General features: G+C 47.6%; 6 protein-coding genes across 6 annotated transcripts; 4 read left to right on the top strand and 2 right to left on the bottom strand.

Moving 5' to 3' along the window:
• Positions 1-426: 426 nt before the first annotated feature.
• Positions 427-1,461, bottom strand: FSST1_011207 (uncharacterized protein; the record flags this gene model as incomplete). Its single annotated transcript, XM_083234315.1, has 2 exons — positions 427-1,250; positions 1,305-1,461. The coding sequence occupies 2 exons, from the start codon at positions 1,459-1,461 to the stop codon at positions 427-429; spliced, it is 981 nt and encodes a 326-aa protein (XP_083080903.1).
• A 1,797-nt stretch (positions 1,462-3,258) lies between these two features.
• On the top strand, positions 3,259-4,421 carry FSST1_011206 (RmlC-like cupin domain-containing protein; the record flags this gene model as incomplete). The annotated part of the gene is made up of 2 exons (XM_083234314.1): positions 3,259-3,739; positions 3,802-4,421. The coding sequence occupies 2 exons, from the start codon at positions 3,259-3,261 to the stop codon at positions 4,419-4,421; spliced, it is 1,101 nt and encodes a 366-aa protein (XP_083080902.1).
• A 1,859-nt stretch (positions 4,422-6,280) lies between these two features.
• Positions 6,281-8,565, top strand: FSST1_011205 (pyridoxal phosphate-dependent transferase; the record flags this gene model as incomplete). The annotated part of the gene is made up of 8 exons (XM_083234313.1): positions 6,281-6,383; positions 6,872-7,347; positions 7,413-7,776; positions 7,841-7,853; positions 7,947-8,070; positions 8,126-8,205; positions 8,260-8,490; positions 8,547-8,565. The coding sequence occupies 8 exons, from the start codon at positions 6,281-6,283 to the stop codon at positions 8,563-8,565; spliced, it is 1,410 nt and encodes a 469-aa protein (XP_083080901.1).
• Positions 8,566-12,409: 3,844 nt separating this feature from the next.
• FSST1_011204 (uncharacterized protein) lies at positions 12,410-12,823 on the top strand (the record flags this gene model as incomplete). The annotated part of the gene is made up of 1 exon (XM_083234312.1): positions 12,410-12,823. One exon carries the CDS (start codon positions 12,410-12,412, stop codon positions 12,821-12,823), a length of 414 nt encoding a protein of 137 aa, XP_083080900.1.
• Positions 12,824-13,408: 585 nt separating this feature from the next.
• Positions 13,409-14,979, bottom strand: FSST1_011203 (bZIP transcription factor; the record flags this gene model as incomplete). Its single annotated transcript, XM_083234311.1, has 2 exons — positions 13,409-13,959; positions 14,685-14,979. 2 exons carry the CDS (start codon positions 14,977-14,979, stop codon positions 13,409-13,411), a joined length of 846 nt encoding a protein of 281 aa, XP_083080899.1.
• A 3,259-nt stretch (positions 14,980-18,238) lies between these two features.
• On the top strand, positions 18,239-19,762 carry FSST1_011202 (centromere protein Chl4/mis15/CENP-N; the record flags this gene model as incomplete). Its single annotated transcript, XM_083234309.1, has 1 exon — positions 18,239-19,762. One exon carries the CDS (start codon positions 18,239-18,241, stop codon positions 19,760-19,762), a length of 1,524 nt encoding a protein of 507 aa, XP_083080898.1.
• Between the last annotated feature and the right edge of the window lie 80 nt (positions 19,763-19,842).

Genomic DNA, 19,842 nt, shown 5'->3' with positions numbered 1-19,842 from the left:
GTTCTGGGGAAACTAGGAAAAACAGTACAAGGGTGTTCTTGGCGCTTGAGGAAGAAGTCGGTCTTCGGGGAACACTACTACTATGGGGGTTTACGACAAGTCGTGGGAAACGTCCTGGGATACAGACTGCCTTCAGCAGGAGAGAGAGGCGAAGATATCCAAGAGAGACGTCAAGATGAGTCATTACATGTAATAATAATTGATTTTTTTTTTGGTACACTAAAAAGGCAGTGAAGCCTGTGATTTGAATCTCGTGAGAGTATGTTTCCAGTACTGTTGACCTGGATCACCATCTAGTCTAAACTTCTAAGTTCCAGAAACTCCCCTGGTATCAAGTAAAAACAACATACCACCCCGTAGTAATACAAAAAGAGAAAGAAGTCACGGTTCGTATGCTAAAGAGCCGTGTCGCTACAAATAGAAATCTTAGTAACCGCGGCCTTGAGGAGAGCCACGAGTAGCCCGACGATCGAGACGTCGCACCACCGCACCAAGAACAACCTTGAGAATACCCTCTGCAGATAACGACTGGTTGTTGTTCAAATTAGTAGAGTTCCATGTGGCTGTATCAACCATATCACGAATACCCTGCCCGGCAAGGTCGTCGTCCAGCTCGCGGAGAGCCTTTGTAGCGCCAAGCTCGTTTCCGACCTGGAAAAACTGGATTCCAACCTGGTGAGGAGGTGCCTCGATCTGGTCGAGCTTCCTGGCGTGGTGTACGATGATGCTTTCTGGGTCATCAGTAGGACATCCGTCGGTGATCATGATGATGTTGACCGGCTTGGTCGAGTCGATGTTTTCAGCGCGACGAGCGATGTGCGAGACATAAGGCTTGAGAATACTGTGCAGACGAGCTCCGGTGGGTGTAGAACCGCATGGTCGGACAGATTTGAAGAGGTGCTCGACTTGCCTGGCGTCGCGGATGTTGTAGTATCCTCCAGGGGCTTGCGTGCCAGATCCAACGGCGGATGACCGGTGGTTCAGGAAGTAAACGTCGATACCGTCGGGGTCGTGCGATGTGCAGATTGGTGCGATTGAGCTGAGTGCTTCGCGGACTTCTCTCCATGATCGACCAGCCATGGAGCCGGAGTCGTCAATGATAAAGATGGTATCAAAGGTTGAAAGGAAAGCATATTTATCCTCTGCACTTGTTACGCTGGAGAGGCTGGGTGCCGGAGAAGCAACTCGACGAGGAATATCGAGGTTAGAAGACTTAATAGTTGGTTCATAAGCAGGAGGTGCCTCGTCAGCTATAAGAGGTATTAGTCGTGAGGTCAAGGAAGACGCTGAGGAGTGTGACTTACGAGTATCGAGGAATGGATTGGTGTGACCGTGCCTGGGGGTTGTGTTTGAGTTGCCCATGTTGATTTCGCTCTTCATGTCTGCTGATGACTTCTTTGTGGAGAATTTGTCTTTGATGCGGTTGAACATCCTGGGTGAGTAGGAGGTTGCGTGCGGCATTGGAAGAGAAGTGGTCTCTTTTATTCTATGTGAGTTTTGTTGGAAAGTTGAGTTGGAAAGGAGTAAGTGTAGCTGATTAAACTCTCTTTGTTTGGCTTGTGGCAGTGACAAATTCTAGTAAAGTCGGCCCGGTTGATTGTGTAAAGGCTTTGTGTTGCTGGTGTTTGTTATTACTTTGTGAAATGAACTTGTTTATTGATAGGTTGGATGATGATTTCTAGTGATGTTCAACATTGTTGATGGTCTCTATATATCTATCTAAAACTGCTAGGCATACAAGGCATATCGCAGAAGTTTCGCTACTCGCTTCTTGTGGCCAAATAACGCTGGCGAAGATGTTTGCGTTTCTCACTAATGGTGTTGTTCGGCGCAGTTACTACCTACCTAGTTACTCCACAGGCGGCGTGGTTCGCCTGACAGTCGTTTTAGGCGTCCTACAAGGCTTTCTTAGTTAGGTCTTGTTTGACAGCAGTTAAATGGCATGCATTAGTGCCACCACGGGCTCAGCCCCTGTCATCGCCGCCAGCACAGCCTCCATTGGAATGAGAATTCATGTGACATCCAGACCAATGGCAAACTCTATACGTTGCCACTTTGCAGTCGCTACCATTCCCTTGGGACCTCTCTTGCTGGTTCCCCATACATTATCTTGTTTGATCCTTTTGGTTTCTTTGCTTTTTCTGAGTCTGTTGGTTTCAGGCAGACGATTGATACCAATAGTGGTACACCCTCAAACCATACCTAACATGACGCCCATGTAGTCTAGTAGACAGAAATCACAAGGCCAAGCAGCACCATCTTGTCATTGAGTGTTTTTCTGTCAGCCATCGCCGCAGCTTGCATATATGCGTGCACCCACTACCTCGTGTAAATGGCACAGTAGCCTTATCAATCAACCTTGTGATGGCCTTGTGTCCTTCCATCTAGGCATTGCTATCAAGTGTATTGAGTATAGTAGGGACAGCCACATCCTTTTTGTGTTTACAGATTGAGCTTCCATTGATAATTGTAACTGTTTAAAGAAATAGTGCATCTATTTCAATAAATTGCGCAACTGCGAGACACAAGTCACAAGCTGACATAAAGTGCAAGTATTTGAACCCATCAAAAAGGCAACCGCAGGTAGGATGATAATCTATGGACCATCCCAGCCTTACAACGTACCTGGCGGTGAGAGGAGCAGAGCCTCATCTTCCGGAGTTTCTTATACACCAAGAGCTTCAAGGTGTCTCGACCTCTTATAGTTTGACCTGCATTAACTGCGTTAGTTGTAATATTCCTCTCTTCCATGAAAGCGGAATATTCTTCCTCGAGGTATCAGTATAGTTGGCCACAACAACGTGAGAGATTACACTGCCAAGTCAAATTCCAATCAATGACTCTGGCTGTTATTCATATCTAAAAACTTCAAGACCAAATATACTATCATCTGCTGGGTCTTCTAGAAGGAGGTTATTGAGGCTAATCGGAAATACGGATACTCACTCAGCAGATGGCGTATCATGATAAGCCTTTAGTAATTACCCCCACTTGTTAGACACTTGGTCAGCGTTAACAAACCATCTCAATCCCTCAACTTATAGTGGCTATAAGCGGGTAAAACCTCAATCTAGCTGCTGATGTAACATTTACTAAACATCGCCAATACCTCCACAATCCTCCAGATCTGACCCAATGGCTTAACTTAATATTCCATCTATTTCTACTGATTTGTCCTTGCTTGTTAAATCATTTCCTCATCCAACTCTTGGATCATCCTAGTATATAAATCCCCCTCCCCATCCATCCTCTCTTGTCATGACACTTTTCCGAAGCATACTCATCTCAGCATTCATCGCTTTAGCTGCCATTGCCTTATTTCAAACTCGTTTTAAAGGCACAGCGACTTTTACGTTTGAAGTGTTAAAGACTTTTACGCCTCTATCTTATATCTACAGCGACAAGATTACCGACCAACAAAAGGACACTCATCACCTTTACGCTACCGAAATGTCTGTTCATCGAGCTATTCGCAAGGTCTTCCTTGCTGTTGAGCAATCAGAGGGTGCTGGTGCTCGCGTTCGTCGATCAATCGGTACTCCTCAGCTGCGCAACTTTTCTCCTTTCCTGATGCTTGATCACTTTTCTGTCAAGCCTGGCGCTGGATTCCCTGATCACCCTCATCGTGGTCAAGAGACCATCACTTACCTTCTTGAGGGTGGTATGGACCATGAGGATTTTGCTGGTAACCGAGGCACCCTCTCCGCTGGAGATCTCCAATTCATGACTGCTGGAAAAGGTATGTACTTTCACTTTTCTCAATCTCGTATCAAATTTCAGATTTACTAACATTTTCTCCAGGTATCGTGCATGCAGAGATGCCCCAGCAAAATGCCGACGGCAGTGCCAACATCGGTCTTCAACTCTGGGTCGATCTCCCCAAGGAGCTCAAGACCTGTGAACCTCGTTACCGCGATCTTAAGGGCACAGAGATCCCCATTGCCAAGGTTGACGACGACAAGGTCACCGTAAAGGTCATCTCTGGTCAGAGCCACGGTATCGATTCAGTCAAGGATCTCGCCTATACACCCGTCTGGTTCCTCGACATTGAGATCCAGCCCGGTGGCAAGGTCACCCAGCCTCTACCCCCTAACTGGAATGCCTTTGCCTATACTCTTGAGGGACAGGTTATTGTTGGCAACGATGACCAGAAGCGCGTTGTTGAGCAGTACCACAACATTGTTTTTGAGCCTCAAGGTGATGTTGTTCACTTTGAGGTTGACGCCGGTGCTACCAAATCCGCTCGAGTAGCTATCATTGCTGGTACTCCCTTGGATCAACCTGTTATCCAGTACGGTCCCTTTGTCCTTACTTCCAAGGAGGACGTTGCCAAGGCTCTGTTTGACTACCAGACACACTCCAACGGTTTTGAACGAGCTGAGGACTGGCAGAGCGAGATTGGAAAGTCCATGAGGGGCTAGTCGAGAATTTGGACATATGTTTTTGTCGTTGTGGCGTTAAAGTGGGAAATTTGCTTGTATCTGTTTGAAGAATCAAAATTGGGAGCGTTTGGACTGGTCACTTAATTACGAAATGATTAGCTAGTATATAAGAATCGTGTCTAAAATGAAAATTCACGTTATCTTGAACATCTTTCTTCATACCAACTGTCACGCGTTTTTGGGTTGCGAATGAGACAACGTGAAACTATTTGAGTTGATGTTACCCTAGTCGAGTTAAGCATAGGAGTCCATTCTCAAGCCTCGCCGTATACAAAACGTCCCACACAGAGTCCAAGTAACGTGTATGTCTCATGATTCGCCAGCCTCTTCAACCAAAGACCCTTGAGATCGGGACCAACCGGACATGTTCCCTGACCGATATCATGTCAAGACAGTTCTTTTCAGGGTGTTCTAGCGAGATTCTAGGGTATTTCAGTTTCGGGTTCACACCGAGCTTCCTTTTCTAGAGATGCGCGACATTTCAATCGGTGAACGGTATCAATAGTTTGATGGCTACGAGTGTGATAACGTACTTGATATTTGACGGCGAGTCTAGGTAAAGATCGGACCGGATGGGTTGAATGGTTGGAGGCGTTGTGGGTAAGGGGAGAAACGAACTTGGCAGGGTTAGAGGTTTTAGGTAACGATATCTTGAAGATCGTCATTATGCGATTCTACAATGCGGGTCCTGTTCGGGACAAGTCAGTCCGATGGGGTTGATATTATTATTGGGTAAAATGAGCGAGTTTGAAGTTGTAATATTATAATATTTGATTCAAGGAATACAGCAGATTGTAAAGTTGTTACTGTAAAGTCAAAGATGAATTCAGGGTGCCTTGTCAGATTCAGAAACTCTGATACAGAGAGCAAAAAAAAAAAACATTTAGGGCAGATGAATGATTGGACGAAGCTGGTACGCCTGAAGATGTACTGTAACTGTATCTGGTATTTGTAAGAGAAGCGTCTCGACTCCAAAACAAATCTGACAAGTCGTATCAGCATTTGGCCAAGGGAAAAGGGGGCCATTTCTTTTTTACCCCAGGATTAGCATTGCATTGTCATAGCGGGAATGTTGGTGTCTGTAACATTCGGTGTGAGCTGGAGCTGTTGATGGAGGCTTTTGAGGCGATTCAGAGCTACTCGCCTCATTACGCAAGACGATCATTATTCTTGTCAAATGGTTGCTCCAAAAAAAGATGCCGTTTTCCGTCAATGTCCAATGCATGATGCACACATCCTTCCAGGAGATAGTCAGCTCAATCCAATCGCATTCCTCCTTTACCTCTCAGGTCAGGTCAATGCTAACTCACAGACCATGCTCGATGCTGAATGGCTTTCGTTTCTACCGTTTCTTCTCCTTGTTGGTGATACACATACATACCTACAAGGCATTCTGGTAGTACAGTCCCCGGAAGTTCCAGCCTGAGCAAACCTGGTCCCACCCTAATGCTTTTGGTGACCGATTTGATCCATCATGTCGTAGGTAGCTTTGCACTTATAATATATGCAATCACCCCGTAAATTCATCCACCTTGATTTTTTCTCTCGTCCCTTCTTTCTTCTTTACCTCACCGATTCCTTTTCTCGTTCCATCTCGCACTGTCGCGACTACTACTTCGATTTGACTTGCATGACTGGACCTCACTAAGCTAGAGCTCCATTGACTAAGAACGTACCCCCAAAATCTAGCGGGGACCTTGCAACCAGCGAAGAACTCCTACTCTACTCCTACTCATCATCATCATCATTTGGTTTGAGGCCATAAAACCAAATACTCCTTAAACCTCTGCGCAGATACTTCTATCCTATATCGAAGCGCCATCCTACTACCGCCCATCATGTCGTTTAGTGGGCGCAAGTTCTCTATCAACCGCCATACTGGCGAACCCAAGCCCAAGATGCTTGCCCGCCGTTTCAGTACCACCGAGCCTTCGACCAACGGTACGTGTTTATGTCTCTCCTTTCCCTGACGCTGTCTCATGACGGCTTTGGTGTGTCTTGGAACTCTGAGACCTCGCTTTGAGCTGCATCTCAGCTCTCTGCAAAGACTGTACACCAGCTTCATGAACTTCGCGTTCTGTCACTCCCACACCAAAACCCTCATCTACCTTCCTACTTTCCTCACCGTTTTCTCACCTCCCCTCACCGTCCCGCCTTTTGACTACCGACACCAATGGGGCGTTGCATTGCTGTGCATTGCTTTTCTGGGCTGGCTTTTCCCCTCTTCGATCCCTGTCGTTCATGGTTGCCCCTCCATGTCCACCCTATGTACAGTCCCCTGACCTTAGTTACCCCTCCAAACCCGCCTTACCTGGAGCTGCTTAAGGAGCTTGGCTGCAGTTCCCCACAACGTCATTGTCAAACCCAAGATCGCAACACAGCTTCATAATCATAATTTCAATAGCAGAATACTAATCAGACCAATGCAGAATTCCAATCCAAGGTTCATCGTCAGTTCCGAAGCGCTCATGAAGGCCACATGCCCCATGCTGGTCTCGATGCTAGCCGATCATCCACTGGTGTTATCTGGTGTACAGAGCGAGCCTCCGAGTATGGCTACCTTGAGAACCCCGATTCATGGGCCAACCTTGGCCAGGGTGCCCCCGAGGTAGAGGACGATATCGAGGGCTGCTTCCCCCGACCCGAGACCATCAACATCTCCATGGCTGGCCGTGAGTACGGCCCTACAGCTGGTATCAAGCCCCTGAGAGAGGCTGTTGCCAAGCTCTACAATGAGGCCCACCGAAAGGGAAAGGACAGCCAGTATACTTGGGAGAACGTTGCTATTGTCCCTGGTGGTCGTGCCGGTCTGATCCGTATCGCTGCCGTCCTGGGTAACTCATACCTGTCCTTCTTCTTGCCAGACTACACGGCTTACAACGAAATGCTGAGTCTCTTCAAGAACGTGAGTTTTTAAACGAGCGAAACCCGCTATATCTGATAATGGTTGGGTGCTGATAAATTCCCCAGTTCGCCGCTATTCCCGTGCCTCTATCTGAGGAGGACGGCTACCACATTCATCCTGACAAGATTGCCGAGGAAATTGCTCGCGGTACTTCCGTTATCCTCACCTCAAACCCTCGTAATCCCACTGGTCGGGTTATCCAAAATCCCGAGTTGGCCGAAATCCAGGACCTCTGCCGAGAGAGGGCAACCTTCATCTCAGACGAGTTCTACTCTGGGTATAACTACACTTCTAACTGCGATGGCACCACTATCTCAGCAGCCGAGAACGTTGATGACGTGGACGAAGATGATGTTCTGATTATCGATGGTCTCACCAAGCGCTTCCGTTTGCCAGGATGGAGAATCGCCTGGATCTTGGGACCCAAGGGTAAGCACAAATCCACCACAAAACAAGCAAGACAATGGAAAAGAAGCTAACAATGTTCATTTAGAGTACATTAATGCGTGAGTTGTGACCCAATTCTTTGAAATTTCGCCCTAAACCGAGTTTCAATATTTTGACCTTTGCATGGACAAGCACAACTAACACGGTGATAGCATTGGCTCATGTGGTTCTTACCTCGACGGTGGAGCTTCTCATCCTTTCCAGGAAGCCGCTATTCCTATGCTCGAGCCAAGCCTTGTTCAGAACGAGATGATTCACCTTCAGTCTCACTTCCGGGTACGTCTTGGAAAGTCGTGACCTATAAGGATTAACATTGCTAACAATTCCACAGGACAAGCGTGATTACGTCGTTCGACGTCTTCGCGAGATGGGTTTCATCATCAAGTATGTGCCCGACTCGACCTTCTATCTGTAAGTAATACCCCGTGGCAAGGACTCCATAGACCCCCGCTAATCAGCATGCAGCTGGCTCAACCTCGAGGGTCTCCCCGAAACCATCGCCGACGGTCTCAACTTCTTCCAGGCCTGTCTGGAGGAGAAGGTAATTGTGGTGCCTGGTATCTTCTTTGATCTCAACCCTTCGCGTCGCCGTGATCTTTTCGACTCCCCTTGCCATCACTTTGTGAGACTTTCATACGGTCCTCGCATGGATGTCCTCAAGATGGGAATGGACGCCATTGAGCGCGTTGTTCAGAAGTAAGTGTTGGCGAATTCTGCGGATTTCTCTAGGATACAGGGCTAACACAACATAGACACCGCAAGCTCAACTAAACGATAACTGAAAGCTGGCGAAGGTTGTAAGCACAGAACTGTTGGAGTTGTGTGAGGACGTCTCTTATGTAGTATCACGACCGTCATGCGTTGAAGATGTATGACCAATAAGTCGAGTGAGAGGATCACAACCTAAAATTAAAGTAAATACCTCTTTATAGATCAACGGGTCTAGATGATTCTTGTTTAACACTTCTCGCGCGATCGTGTATCTACCATTAACAACCACGATAACCTTTTAGAGATGCCTATCAGGCGTGTCACAAAGAGAATAGGCACTTCAAACCTGACGGAAATATTAGCACGCTCTTAGACTACATACTCTAAACTCACTAAAGCTGGCCCAACACTTTCATGAACCACTAAATCAGCACTTATGATGCGACCTACCTGCGCGAGCCTTCCAGTACCTTGTACAAGAATCACAATGCAAGTAATCTTCGTTGCCTCGATGGCCTGGGAGGAAGCTCCAGCGGCGTTCGTAGTTAGTGCTGTCTGCTTCCCAATAAGGGTTCTTGCAGCTTCAAGTTGTTAGTTTAGGAGGACCAGGAATCCTTTCTTCATCGTCGTGGTTCCTCAGATAATCATAGCAAGGTTAACAACAGACATAGTCCTCGTCGCCCTTGTGTTACGGGACATACAACCAACAGTCTATGTAGTTGCTGCGGTCATTGTTGCAGTTCGGGTTTCTGCAGGTACGGAAGTCTGGCTTTGGATCTTTGGTGGTACGCGCTCTTGGCCATTGTGATATTTGTAGTAATCAGAACAGGGACTGCAAAGCGCATACTACTCATCTCCCGTATCGCCCTTGATATAGTACCACCTATCATCGTATTTACTACTATCGTGATGGCAATTTGGGTTTCCGCAAGTTTTGAAATCAGGCTTCGGGGGTGGCGGAATGCGATCCTCTGTCCATCCGTTCTTTCTCACGAGCGTGGCAACAACGATACGGTTACTCATACCGGTGGTCTGGGAAGAAGTTCCACTGGCCCATGTAGTTAGTGCTATCCATATTGCAATTTGGATTCCCGCATCTCTTGAGTTCCGGCCGTGGGATTATTGTGCCTGCTATAGAAATTGTAGCAGGCCCTGCAACGGATAAGATCTCGATCGCGACAACTGCATCCTTTCCGCTGCTAATGGTCAAGAATTGACCATGCCAGTTGGTCTGAATAGTGCCCATCTTCCTTCGAGGATTGTTACAACAGCGTGCTAGATTGCAATCATAGCAAATGATTTCAGAGTCACATTTGTCGTGATGTGACCTGCACTGCAACTGATACACAGAGTATTCGGTTCATTCCTCCTTATCATTGTGCAGTATTCCCGTTCCACTCCTTAAAGTTGGAACGTCAGTACTCATCACAGCGGAAACAGTAGATCCCTTCAAAATAGCCTCAAGGTATCAGAAAAATTGACTGCTTAAAGCATAAGAGACGAAATTAGTAGGTCAGTTTATGCTCCTTGGACTGTAATTTTTAGGCCACTTATTTTTGTACCCTAAGACTCAGGAGGCCAGTTTTTGTGCTACCCACTGGCATAGCCATATAGGAATGCATTATTGGAAATAGGTACCTCGCAATTGTAGCACTTGCGAGGGTTTCCGTCAGCAAGCCATTTCTTGTTTAGTGCTGAATGACGAGTCTCATGCAGTCTCCCGTGAGGGATCCCTTGTCGCGTGGGAAGATTGCCTTTTTTCTCGTAGTAGCCGACACAAGGCTTGCAATACCGAGGGCCCAGAGGATCTTCACGGTGTAGAGGTACAAGAAATCTAGATTTCAGTGCACTAGTCACAGCACCTTTTGTCGACTTACCGCAGCATTCGTTGGCACATTGACATGCCTGGATCATTGATCCAGGACAACCCTGGACCAGTGGTCAGGCCCGGTTTAGCCCAGACTGTCCCAGCTGTGGTAATTCCAGACCTTCTCTGAGCATGCGATCAAGTTAAAAAGAGGCAACTTGGTCGATACGGGTGTGGTACATTCCTTGACTCTGGGTTGCCACTGTACATGTTGAGATATGTGATCATGGGGCCCTCACATAACACAGGAATTGACCTTAGCGTGTCTTGTGGGTTTCCGCCAGCCAGCCAGGGGTTGTCCCAGATCCCTATTACACGAAAATTCGGGATCACATCGTCTTGCTTGATAAATGAGTAATGGGCCCCCTGAGAAATGGAGTCCATTGCTGCTGCCTCATGTTGGGCAATACGGTCCCGGCCTCCTTTCTTTGATATAGATGAGCCGATGTATTCTCTGATATCTGTAGATGACGATGGGTCCGTATGTTTTGCAAGTATCTTGACTCGCTTTGCCCTCTTGCTCAGCTTGGATGGCCCAATCCTAATCTGGTCCTGCGACAGTCGAGTCGCTACGTCGAGGTATACCAATCGGTGTTGTAGGTTAAACGGGACCCCAGGGAGGTCTAAGAGGTCATTGGGCTTGAGGTCTTCCTTCTTTAGTACTTTTTGTGTGCGAGAGAATGTGATCTAGTATATCATCAGTACTATCTTGGAAAGGAGCGATCGGAACTGCCGAGTCATCTTCCTTTTCTCCCTGGGAAGATGGAACCAAGCTGTTAAAAATTGTCGACTCCAGGCACAGAGCCTCCTGCACAACTTGGACATGTTGGTCCGGAACCAAATCAAGTCGGCATCATCATCCTTTCCTAAGTAATCTTCATCCCGGCCAACTAGTCTTTGACCGACGTAGTGGATCGAAACAAAGGAAACAGGCTCTTGCTCGGCGATATGACGAGCAACAAGCATGATGTGAGTAGGGCTAAGATTCTCAGGCCGGCCAGCATGCCTCCCCCGCGAAGACTCGGCCAGGAGAGGAGTGGAAGCAGCAATACCAAGACCTTAAAGATGGGAGGCGAGAGCCACAGCCACTGCGGGGCTCTCGATCGCAAGCGGGTGTGACAACGCGATGTTCTCTGCAAGTTCCTCAGGAGTATGGGCTTCGCCAGCCCAAGGTAAGGGGAAAATTTAGTGGCGGTCGATCAAAAAATTGAAGCTGACATACCAGACAAAATCTGTATGCACGATCCGTGTATCTGGGTCACCACCTCGTATGACCTGTGATGGGGGTGATGGTAAGTGAGAGAGAGAAGCTCAGCGGGATAGAGCACAATAGTAAATGCATCGTGGAATTTGAATCTGGCTTAGTAGGCAGGCAAGCACCTGCGGGATGGCAGAAAACTTAAGGTCTATGGTTTAGGATAAGCAAATAAATAACCTAAGAGCAAAAATAACATGCGATAAAATCACAGCTTAAAATAATATTTTATCTCTTAGGCGAGTAGTATTATGTTTCCAACCCCAAGGCCTGTGTAGCTGGGCCATGTTTTAAATATTTCGGAGGCTGGAATTAGGCATGAGAGCTAGTTATTCTCTCGCCGATTCCACACAAGTTGGCAACGTACTGAGACAATAAATAGATCAGTAAGTACCTCATGACTTGGAACATTTTAGAATCATCAGTTGATGCAGTCAATATTCTGGTTTCTTTGTTACGCGGTTAGTGAGTTCGCGGCTAGTTCTAGATAGAACACGCAGGGATCCATTCTTAGTGGCTAGCCTCACAACTGCACCATCAGCTTCCATTTTTTTCTATCATGCTCTTAACAAATCCCATCCAGCGCTCCACTGTATAAACACTTACAACCTCTCACTTTCTCAATATAATTGAACCTCATAAACAATTCAATACTCATTTTGATCATCTATCAAAATTGAGACAACTCCCAGTGAGAGCTTTAATACCCCAGCTGGTATCTACAAAACACACATTCACTCAATTCACCGAGTGAAGCCATACAACACAAGCCAAACCACATTATGCTCAAGCGGTTCCCGCGCTTTGCCATCACACGTCTCAACAACTACCGCCGCCACACACCATCAGCCTTTCGCTTTTCTAGCACAATGTCCAAGGACGATCAGCAGAAGCCTGCGCAGGCAGAGACCAATGGCAACAAGAACCCCCTCCCACTACCAGCCCCAGGCTCAGACACCGCCGCCTCTAACAGCAGGGGGGATGGCGTGACGGAGCTACGTGTTGGAGAGTCTGTCGCACTCGACTCCATGGGGCCCCTCGTGGTCAACAGAGATGGGACCATGGGCAGGATTGGAAACTGGGCGGGCATGACGGAGCATGAAAAGGCGCAGACCTTGAGGTTGTTGGGAAAGAGGAACAAGGAGCGGATGGATGTTCTTAAAGCGAAAAAGGCAGCAGAGGAGGAGCAGAAATGAGAGTGAGATAAATGTTCACAATGGCAATTTTGGCAAATGAGATGAGAAAGCGAAAGGCGTACATATATATGGCCACGACATGAATGAAAGCGAGTAGCAGGTTTGGATGTGAGAAGAGTTCTATTATTAACTCAATAAACACTAGCTTTTCAAAAAAGCGTGGTTTCTTCGGACCAAAGAGTGTTGAACGTGGAATAAGAAACTAGTTACGGAAACGATTTATCGTATACCCGTTGATATCATGACAAGTAAAACAAAAACCTCCACCCAGTCTGTCGTATCGTCCGAACCCAGGGACTGGTCTCTATCAATTGCTTCAAGCAACCGTATATTTATACCCATCTCTCACTCCCTCGCTATACCCCGTGAATTTTTAATGTTGTGTATGTGCCGTGCCGGGCAGCCTTGATAGCCATACCCAATGTATCATCATCATGCTCCTTATACCCCCAGATATTGTTGAAAAGATCAGAAATAACGCCACGTAGCCCCCACTAGATGCAAACCGAGCCAGAAGAAACGCCGTCGGCCTTCTTCATTAAAGGTCGTCCCAAGATTTTGCTTCACTTTCTTAGATTCGTTGGATCACCTTGTCTCATCCTTGACGGAGGACTTGGCTTTTGACTCGGGCTTGTTGGTGTTCTTGGATGCGGCGAACTCCTTCCATAGAGCAATGATCTCATCGTTGCCCTCGTTCTTATCAACCAAGAGGTTCTTAAGCCACTTGTTCTCGGTCTCAAGCTGTGACACCTTGCTCTCCAGGACAGACACCTTTTCGGACATCTCCTTGGCAGACTTCTCGAGGGCTTGCTCACGCTGCTTCTTCTTGATGCGGAAGCGAGCGCTGGCGGCAGTGTTGCGTCTTCGCTTGTCCTCTTCAGCAGCATGGCGAGAGGCTTCTTCGAAGTTTAGGGATCCGCGTCCGGAACTGCCGGAACTCTCAGAGTTGCGCTTCTCGAGGGATGGCTGAGGAGCAGTTGGCTGAGCAAATTGGGGAGCTTGCTGCTGCTGTGTCACAGACTGGTAGTTGGTAGGTGCACTAGGCTGCAGAGGAGCAAAGTTCTGAGCGCCATCGGCAAAGGCGGTCATGGGGGTTGATGGATAAGGACCTGCGAAGTCGGGGAAGCTGAAGTCGCCTGCCATGGTATGGTCAGTTGATGTCGAGAAGAGTCAAGTATCATGACTGAAGTAGAGGAAGAGATAGTAGGCTTGTGGAGTTGACGAGTAGTCATTGTCTTGCAGAGACACTTGAGGTCCGGGGAAGAGACTATCCCAACTTGGGAAGTGGTAGTGAGGTGCAGGGATGGTGATGTCGTGATTAGTATCGGCAAATCACGAGATATTGCGCCATAGTCACCATCATCCATATGGCCACTAGTGTCCAGCTTAAGACCCTAGGCCTCTGCCGCACTCACGCAGACCTGCATAGAGGGACAACTCGTCCCAATGATCGAAGGGCGCTATGCAGGCACACAGCTTGGGACAAAGGTCCCAAAGAAGGGTGGGGTAAATAGAGTTGAATGCTGGTATAGCGGTAAGACGCTCTTCATTGCCCATTTAAGGGCTTCACGTAAGGGTCCTGGCTATCCACTTGGACTGTGGCCATGCGTATGGTATGGTGGAGTGAAGAGAGCAGTACAGGCGATAGTAGTGCTGCTTCAATGTCAAGTTTCGGCCACTCGTAATAGCCCAGAAGAAGGAAGGATCGAGAAAACCTCTGTCTTCTGCGGTAAAACGCAATGGCACTGATTCTCTGTTTTGATGCAGATCCCTCTCACTCAAATGCGACGTCTTCTCGATCCAAAGTTCGACATCATTTTGAGGTGGAAAGTGTCATAACACAGAAAAGTCAAGAACTCACCCTGCATGAAATCAAAGTTGCCAGCAGCGATATCACCCACGACAGAGGGAGCCGGGGTCATTCCATCCGAAGGAGAAGTGCTTTGGGAAGCCTCCATGTCGACCTTGACAGGATGGGCCTGGTAGTCGGTGTTCTGGCCAGTCTCAAAATCAAAGAATTGAGTGTTGGTGAAGAGGGCGAGGTCCTCCTCCATGTGGAAAGGCTCATCGTGAGCATTCTCCTGACGGTTGACGGCGTTGAGGTCACGGAGATACTGCGACACGTTGGGGCCGCGGCGGCCGTTGAAGTTTGACATTTTGACGTATTAAAACGAGACCAATGATTCCTCCTTCAATTGATTTCCAAAGCAATAACTGCTCCTTCTTGGTGTCTTTAGTCAATCGATGGTCGTTTGATGTTTCAACGTCGACTATGGGCGGGGTCTGTGCAGACAAATTTGCCAACGGCTGGAGATGACTCAATAATAAAAACCAGTCACAGGTCGATAGCCGCGTATTCGGTAGAAAATTCGAGCGTTCGTGGTCGTATCCCAGAGTAGATATGGACAATGAGTCTATTCCGAGGTCGATTCTGGAGGTTTGGGGAAGGAAGTGGAGGAAAGAAAGAAGTGCGCTGGGGTCAAGGCAAGTCAAGTTGGTTTTCTGAAAGTGGGTGCAACTTTGCAAGGCCGATTGACGCCGAAGCCACTACGCAGATGGGTTTAGTGGAGTGGGTTGATGTTTGGGGAGTCCGTGGGCGGTGGGTTAGTGGGTAGTGAACTGAGCACAGTCACTGGATGAGAAGGTCCCTCCCTGGGAAGGCTTAGTTGTAACGAGACCCAACCTTTTCGACGACGGTGGCCTAGAACATGGGGGCATCTCCGCGAATGGGGAGGAGAGCAAATAGCCGTGAATGTCGCAATGGTAATGTCAATATGATCCTGTGGTTATGTTTATTGATATTCTTTGTTCGTATTCATTTTAATTTACTGGTCTGTTCCCATGTCTCGCTGTATTCCCTCTTTCGTAACTCAATAGAGGTTTGTGATGTACAACAAGACCAGAAAATTCTGCTTACCAAGCTCCCGACTCGGATCAGGATGACCTGCATATGGGTCGGCATTTTGCTGAATAATTCAAAATATCAGCCGGAACTTGAACCGTCATTGACTTCCAAGTCCCTCGCGTCAAACCATGACACCCACCCGCCCCACGTTAATGACCACTAGAGTTACAGCAAGACCCTGTGTTGTGCTGTTTTTACCACAACCGGTCATTCGAACAGGCGCCGTAAGCAACGGGCCGGGTGAGCAAAAGCCGCTGATTTTTTGTGCTATGCTCAGAGGGATGTGATTTGCTTTGCAGATTAAAGATATCATGCGACCAATTCGAAGGATGCAGCTCCCAGTTTGACAAGAATTTATAAATCACCAAGACCACTCACTCACTGTGTTGAGTTGTGTGGTTTAAATTCCAACTCCCCGCCCCCTGTCTATCGGGCGGATGTGGATATCTCTTATTTCATGGGTAGCGTCTTCGTCTCCAATATTTACCAAGTGTCCTCTACCATCCCTATGAGTGATTATTCTGCCAGAGTCTAGGATTGCCAGCCAACGTGGGTCAATTCGTTTCAATCGGTGATGATTTCTCATGCGGCAAGGTATGGCGGATAAAGAGCCTCAATACCCCCCACTTGCACATGCCTCTTAATTTGGAGTCGCACATCAAACGACGTACTTCATTCGTTCAGAAAGGGAAATCAAAACTTGGTACTCTGTAGGACGCCACGGAACGTGGGCAATAGTCACACAACCACCCGAACCCTTCCCTGTAGAGGCGTATTCGGACAGCTTCGGGGAGTTCGTCCAATTCCGCATCCTGAGCCATGCCATGGGACTCAGAACTAACCCCATCGTTATAAGACTATGTCTTTGATTTTCGCTAACTCTAGCTTCTTGCACTGGGCCGAAAAATCGGTGTAAGAAATCCGCGCACAAAGGGGGTTTCGCCAATAACTCTCGGTAGATAAAATGTTTTGTTTCTCGCCAGGTTGGACTTCTAGGTCTCTCTCTCTCGTTGAAATTCAAGAGTCACTCATAAGATCAGCAGCTCTGAAAAGCCGATCTGTGGCCATCGTACAGAGTAGACCTTGGACTATTGGGCTCGCCCTCCACTCATGTATGTACATGGCCGACAATTAATCACATTTTGGTCTCGACCATGTCCAGGGTCAACTAAGACATGTTCTTTCTGTCGTCGTGCATAGATTAGGCCCAGCCTCATGGGACTCACCCACGGCTGACACTGGCTATCGTGCGGCACAGCTGAATATTTATGGATTCTCAAGTGGGCAAACAGACTTATTTCTCTTACGCGCTTGATCAAGATGATACAAGGCAAAACCATTGGCCATTTGTTAGCTAATAGTCTCTGAAGCTATTAAACTGAACTCCAAAATTGTCTCCATCCGGAACCCTTGAGCTTTCACCCGTACATCTTCCGTGAACTCCCCGTTACAGGTGGAGCCACCGCACAAACTCCAACAAAGAAAGTATCCCCGGTTTGAAAACCAACCCGCTCGCCTACGGCCCCAGATCACTAATGGGAATTTATGACACATATTTTCGAGGATCTGAGTGATAATCTGCCTTACTTCGGATCTATTGATATCATCGACGATACCTCGTGAAATTGCTTCGTTCTCACAGTCCATTTTGGTGGCTACCGAGCCCTTGAAATCTGCCGGACTAGATCTGCAGTGCAAGCCAAGTCAGAACGTCATAGCCCCTGCTCATGGCTGACGTGGGGGGTTCTGAGGTCCTACAAAACCAATGCAAAGAGAGCCCTGAACCGTTGCAGAAAATCAATTCCTAGGGCGGACCGCGGTGTCGTCAATAATTTGCCTCCGTCAGGTCGAGGTAAACGTTCATCAGACTAACAGTGGAGGCATTTCGGAATGCTGTCCCTTTAGTGGTGGAACCGTCTTATCTGGCCTTTGACAAGAGCAATGAGGCATTGAAAACTCCCAGCCAATCAGCTGAGTGCAATCGCATCTCCGAATCCGTCCATGCTCACCTCCGAGTCCACTCATTAAAAGCCGAGCTTCAGCTTCAACTCCTCTTTTCTTGGTGAGATTATTATCCCGAAGAAAAGCGGAAGATGAAACAAGATGGTTTTGAGGGACGATATCCTTCGCCATAGTCGCGACCTGATTTGGACCTCGTTGTGACGGTCTTGCTCCAAAAAGAGCCCAATCACATGACCTATAGTCACGTGATCGGTAAGAGACAATCCGTTCGATAAGACTTGATCATGGCCCGTGCTTGCTGCTATTCCTTGTTGGTCTGGTAAGAAACGCGACTCTAAAGTGAATGTATCGCGTCTCATGGGTGAATCTAAAAAGCATATGTTATCGGGTTTTCTATTCTAAGAGATCAGTAAACTACCCTGGTCCAACTCAACACCAATCAGGAAAAGAGACTTGTGGTTTAGCCTTGTGTATGCCTCATTTTGGATTTCCAACTCCAGTCTTTATGACTATGTAAGTTGCTATAAAACAAAACAAACAACAAAACAATGGCCCGCTTCTCAATCCCAACAACAGCCAGGCTACCATCCTCATTACGAGTCGATGCTTCCAATCTTGCTGTTATCAAGAGCCTCAACCGACTATCACGAGAGTCACTTATTTCCTTGGCATTAGACTGGCTCGACGATGAGAGTCTACCCAATGCCGTACCCTATATCGAAAGGAGGAATGAGGAAGATGATGAAGAAAGCGATGACCTTTACCCTCCCTGTCAATCAGTTGACGATTTGCAGCAACTTTACATTGACATGCAACACCAAAAAGGGTCAAAAAGAGATGTCGTTAGCAGAATTGTCGAAGGTGACTGGAGGATTGGTCTGACGCTATATCAATTGGCCATGGCAGATATGGCCTATTTCGAACAGAATCCAACATCTCAAAGATGGACGGCATATTCGATTCTGCCCTTGAAACAGCCATCTCAAGCCGCTGGCGAAGACCAAATGCTCAAGGTTGATCAAGAGAACCTGACAATTCCACGATTTCATCCCTCAACATTCCTACAAAACCTTCAAACTCATGTGTTACCGGACGTCAAGGCGCATTATCACTTTCACAGACCAAAAGATATACCTGTCTTGCTCTTGCGGATATTTGTCGTTGACTCGCCTTATAATACCGACTTTGCTCTGTCAGGCCGAGACGCTGCTGGCACTGCGACCAACTTCGACTCGTCGAGAATTGTGTACATCGCTTTTCCGGACGGATCGCCTTCACTTTATATTACCAAATCCCAAGCCACAGGTTCTGTTGCTTCAGGCGATCTGAAGAGTCTGCAAAGCTTGATCGTTGATGGAGTCCCCAAGGCCCTCTCACGCCCTCGTGAACGATATACCCTCAAAGCAGGCAATCTTTCCAGCAAGAACCTGGAGGTCTTATTAGAAAAGAACGGATCTGGTCGCACAAACGCTGCGGCAGGTGGCTGGAGCATCTACTCTAGCGAATCAACAAAAGTGTCACCGTTGGACACTGTTCTCCCAAGTCCACCATTATCTCGAGAATCGTCGTTCAACAACCTCAAACGTGGAGCGCCATTGACCCAATCACAACAGGCAACAAAAAAGGCAAGGCTTACTGCGAAAGCTCGATTTGGTGATTCGGCCATTGTCACGGATGGAAAGGGAGTAGAAAAGGTTGACATAGTCATACAAGATCCATTTCCTTCTACAAGTGTGGACTTGAGCGAACCAGGAGACGAAGAGAACGAGCAGGGCAATACAGAACACGGCAGCAAAACCCGACGGAAGAGCAAGATTACCGCAGTCATTCAGGAGGCAAATGCTACAACAGAAGCGGACAACAGAAACGATGCAACCCCTTCTCAACAATGGACGCCCACTGTCAAAATTACGTTCTCAGGAACTCACGTTTGGGCTGGCGTACGGCAACTTGTCGAGGCTGGGATAATCGATGGAGAACAGATGCCCGGGTGGATGACGGGCGAGGAGGGTGTGACAACAGGACTTGTGAGGCATGGAAGGATACGCGGGTACAAAGGCTCTGGTATATGAAAAGGTGTTGGATCTATATGGCGCATAGTCTATGTCTTTCTTCTCTATTTGATACCCCCACGACAAATCAACATGCCAAA

This window comes from Fusarium sambucinum, chromosome III, assembly GCF_050947815.1.
Source record: "Fusarium sambucinum isolate potato_lamoka chromosome III, whole genome shotgun sequence".
NCBI classification, from domain to species: domain Eukaryota; kingdom Fungi; phylum Ascomycota; class Sordariomycetes; order Hypocreales; family Nectriaceae; genus Fusarium; species Fusarium sambucinum.
This window is presented reverse-complemented; position numbering and strand designations above follow the sequence as displayed.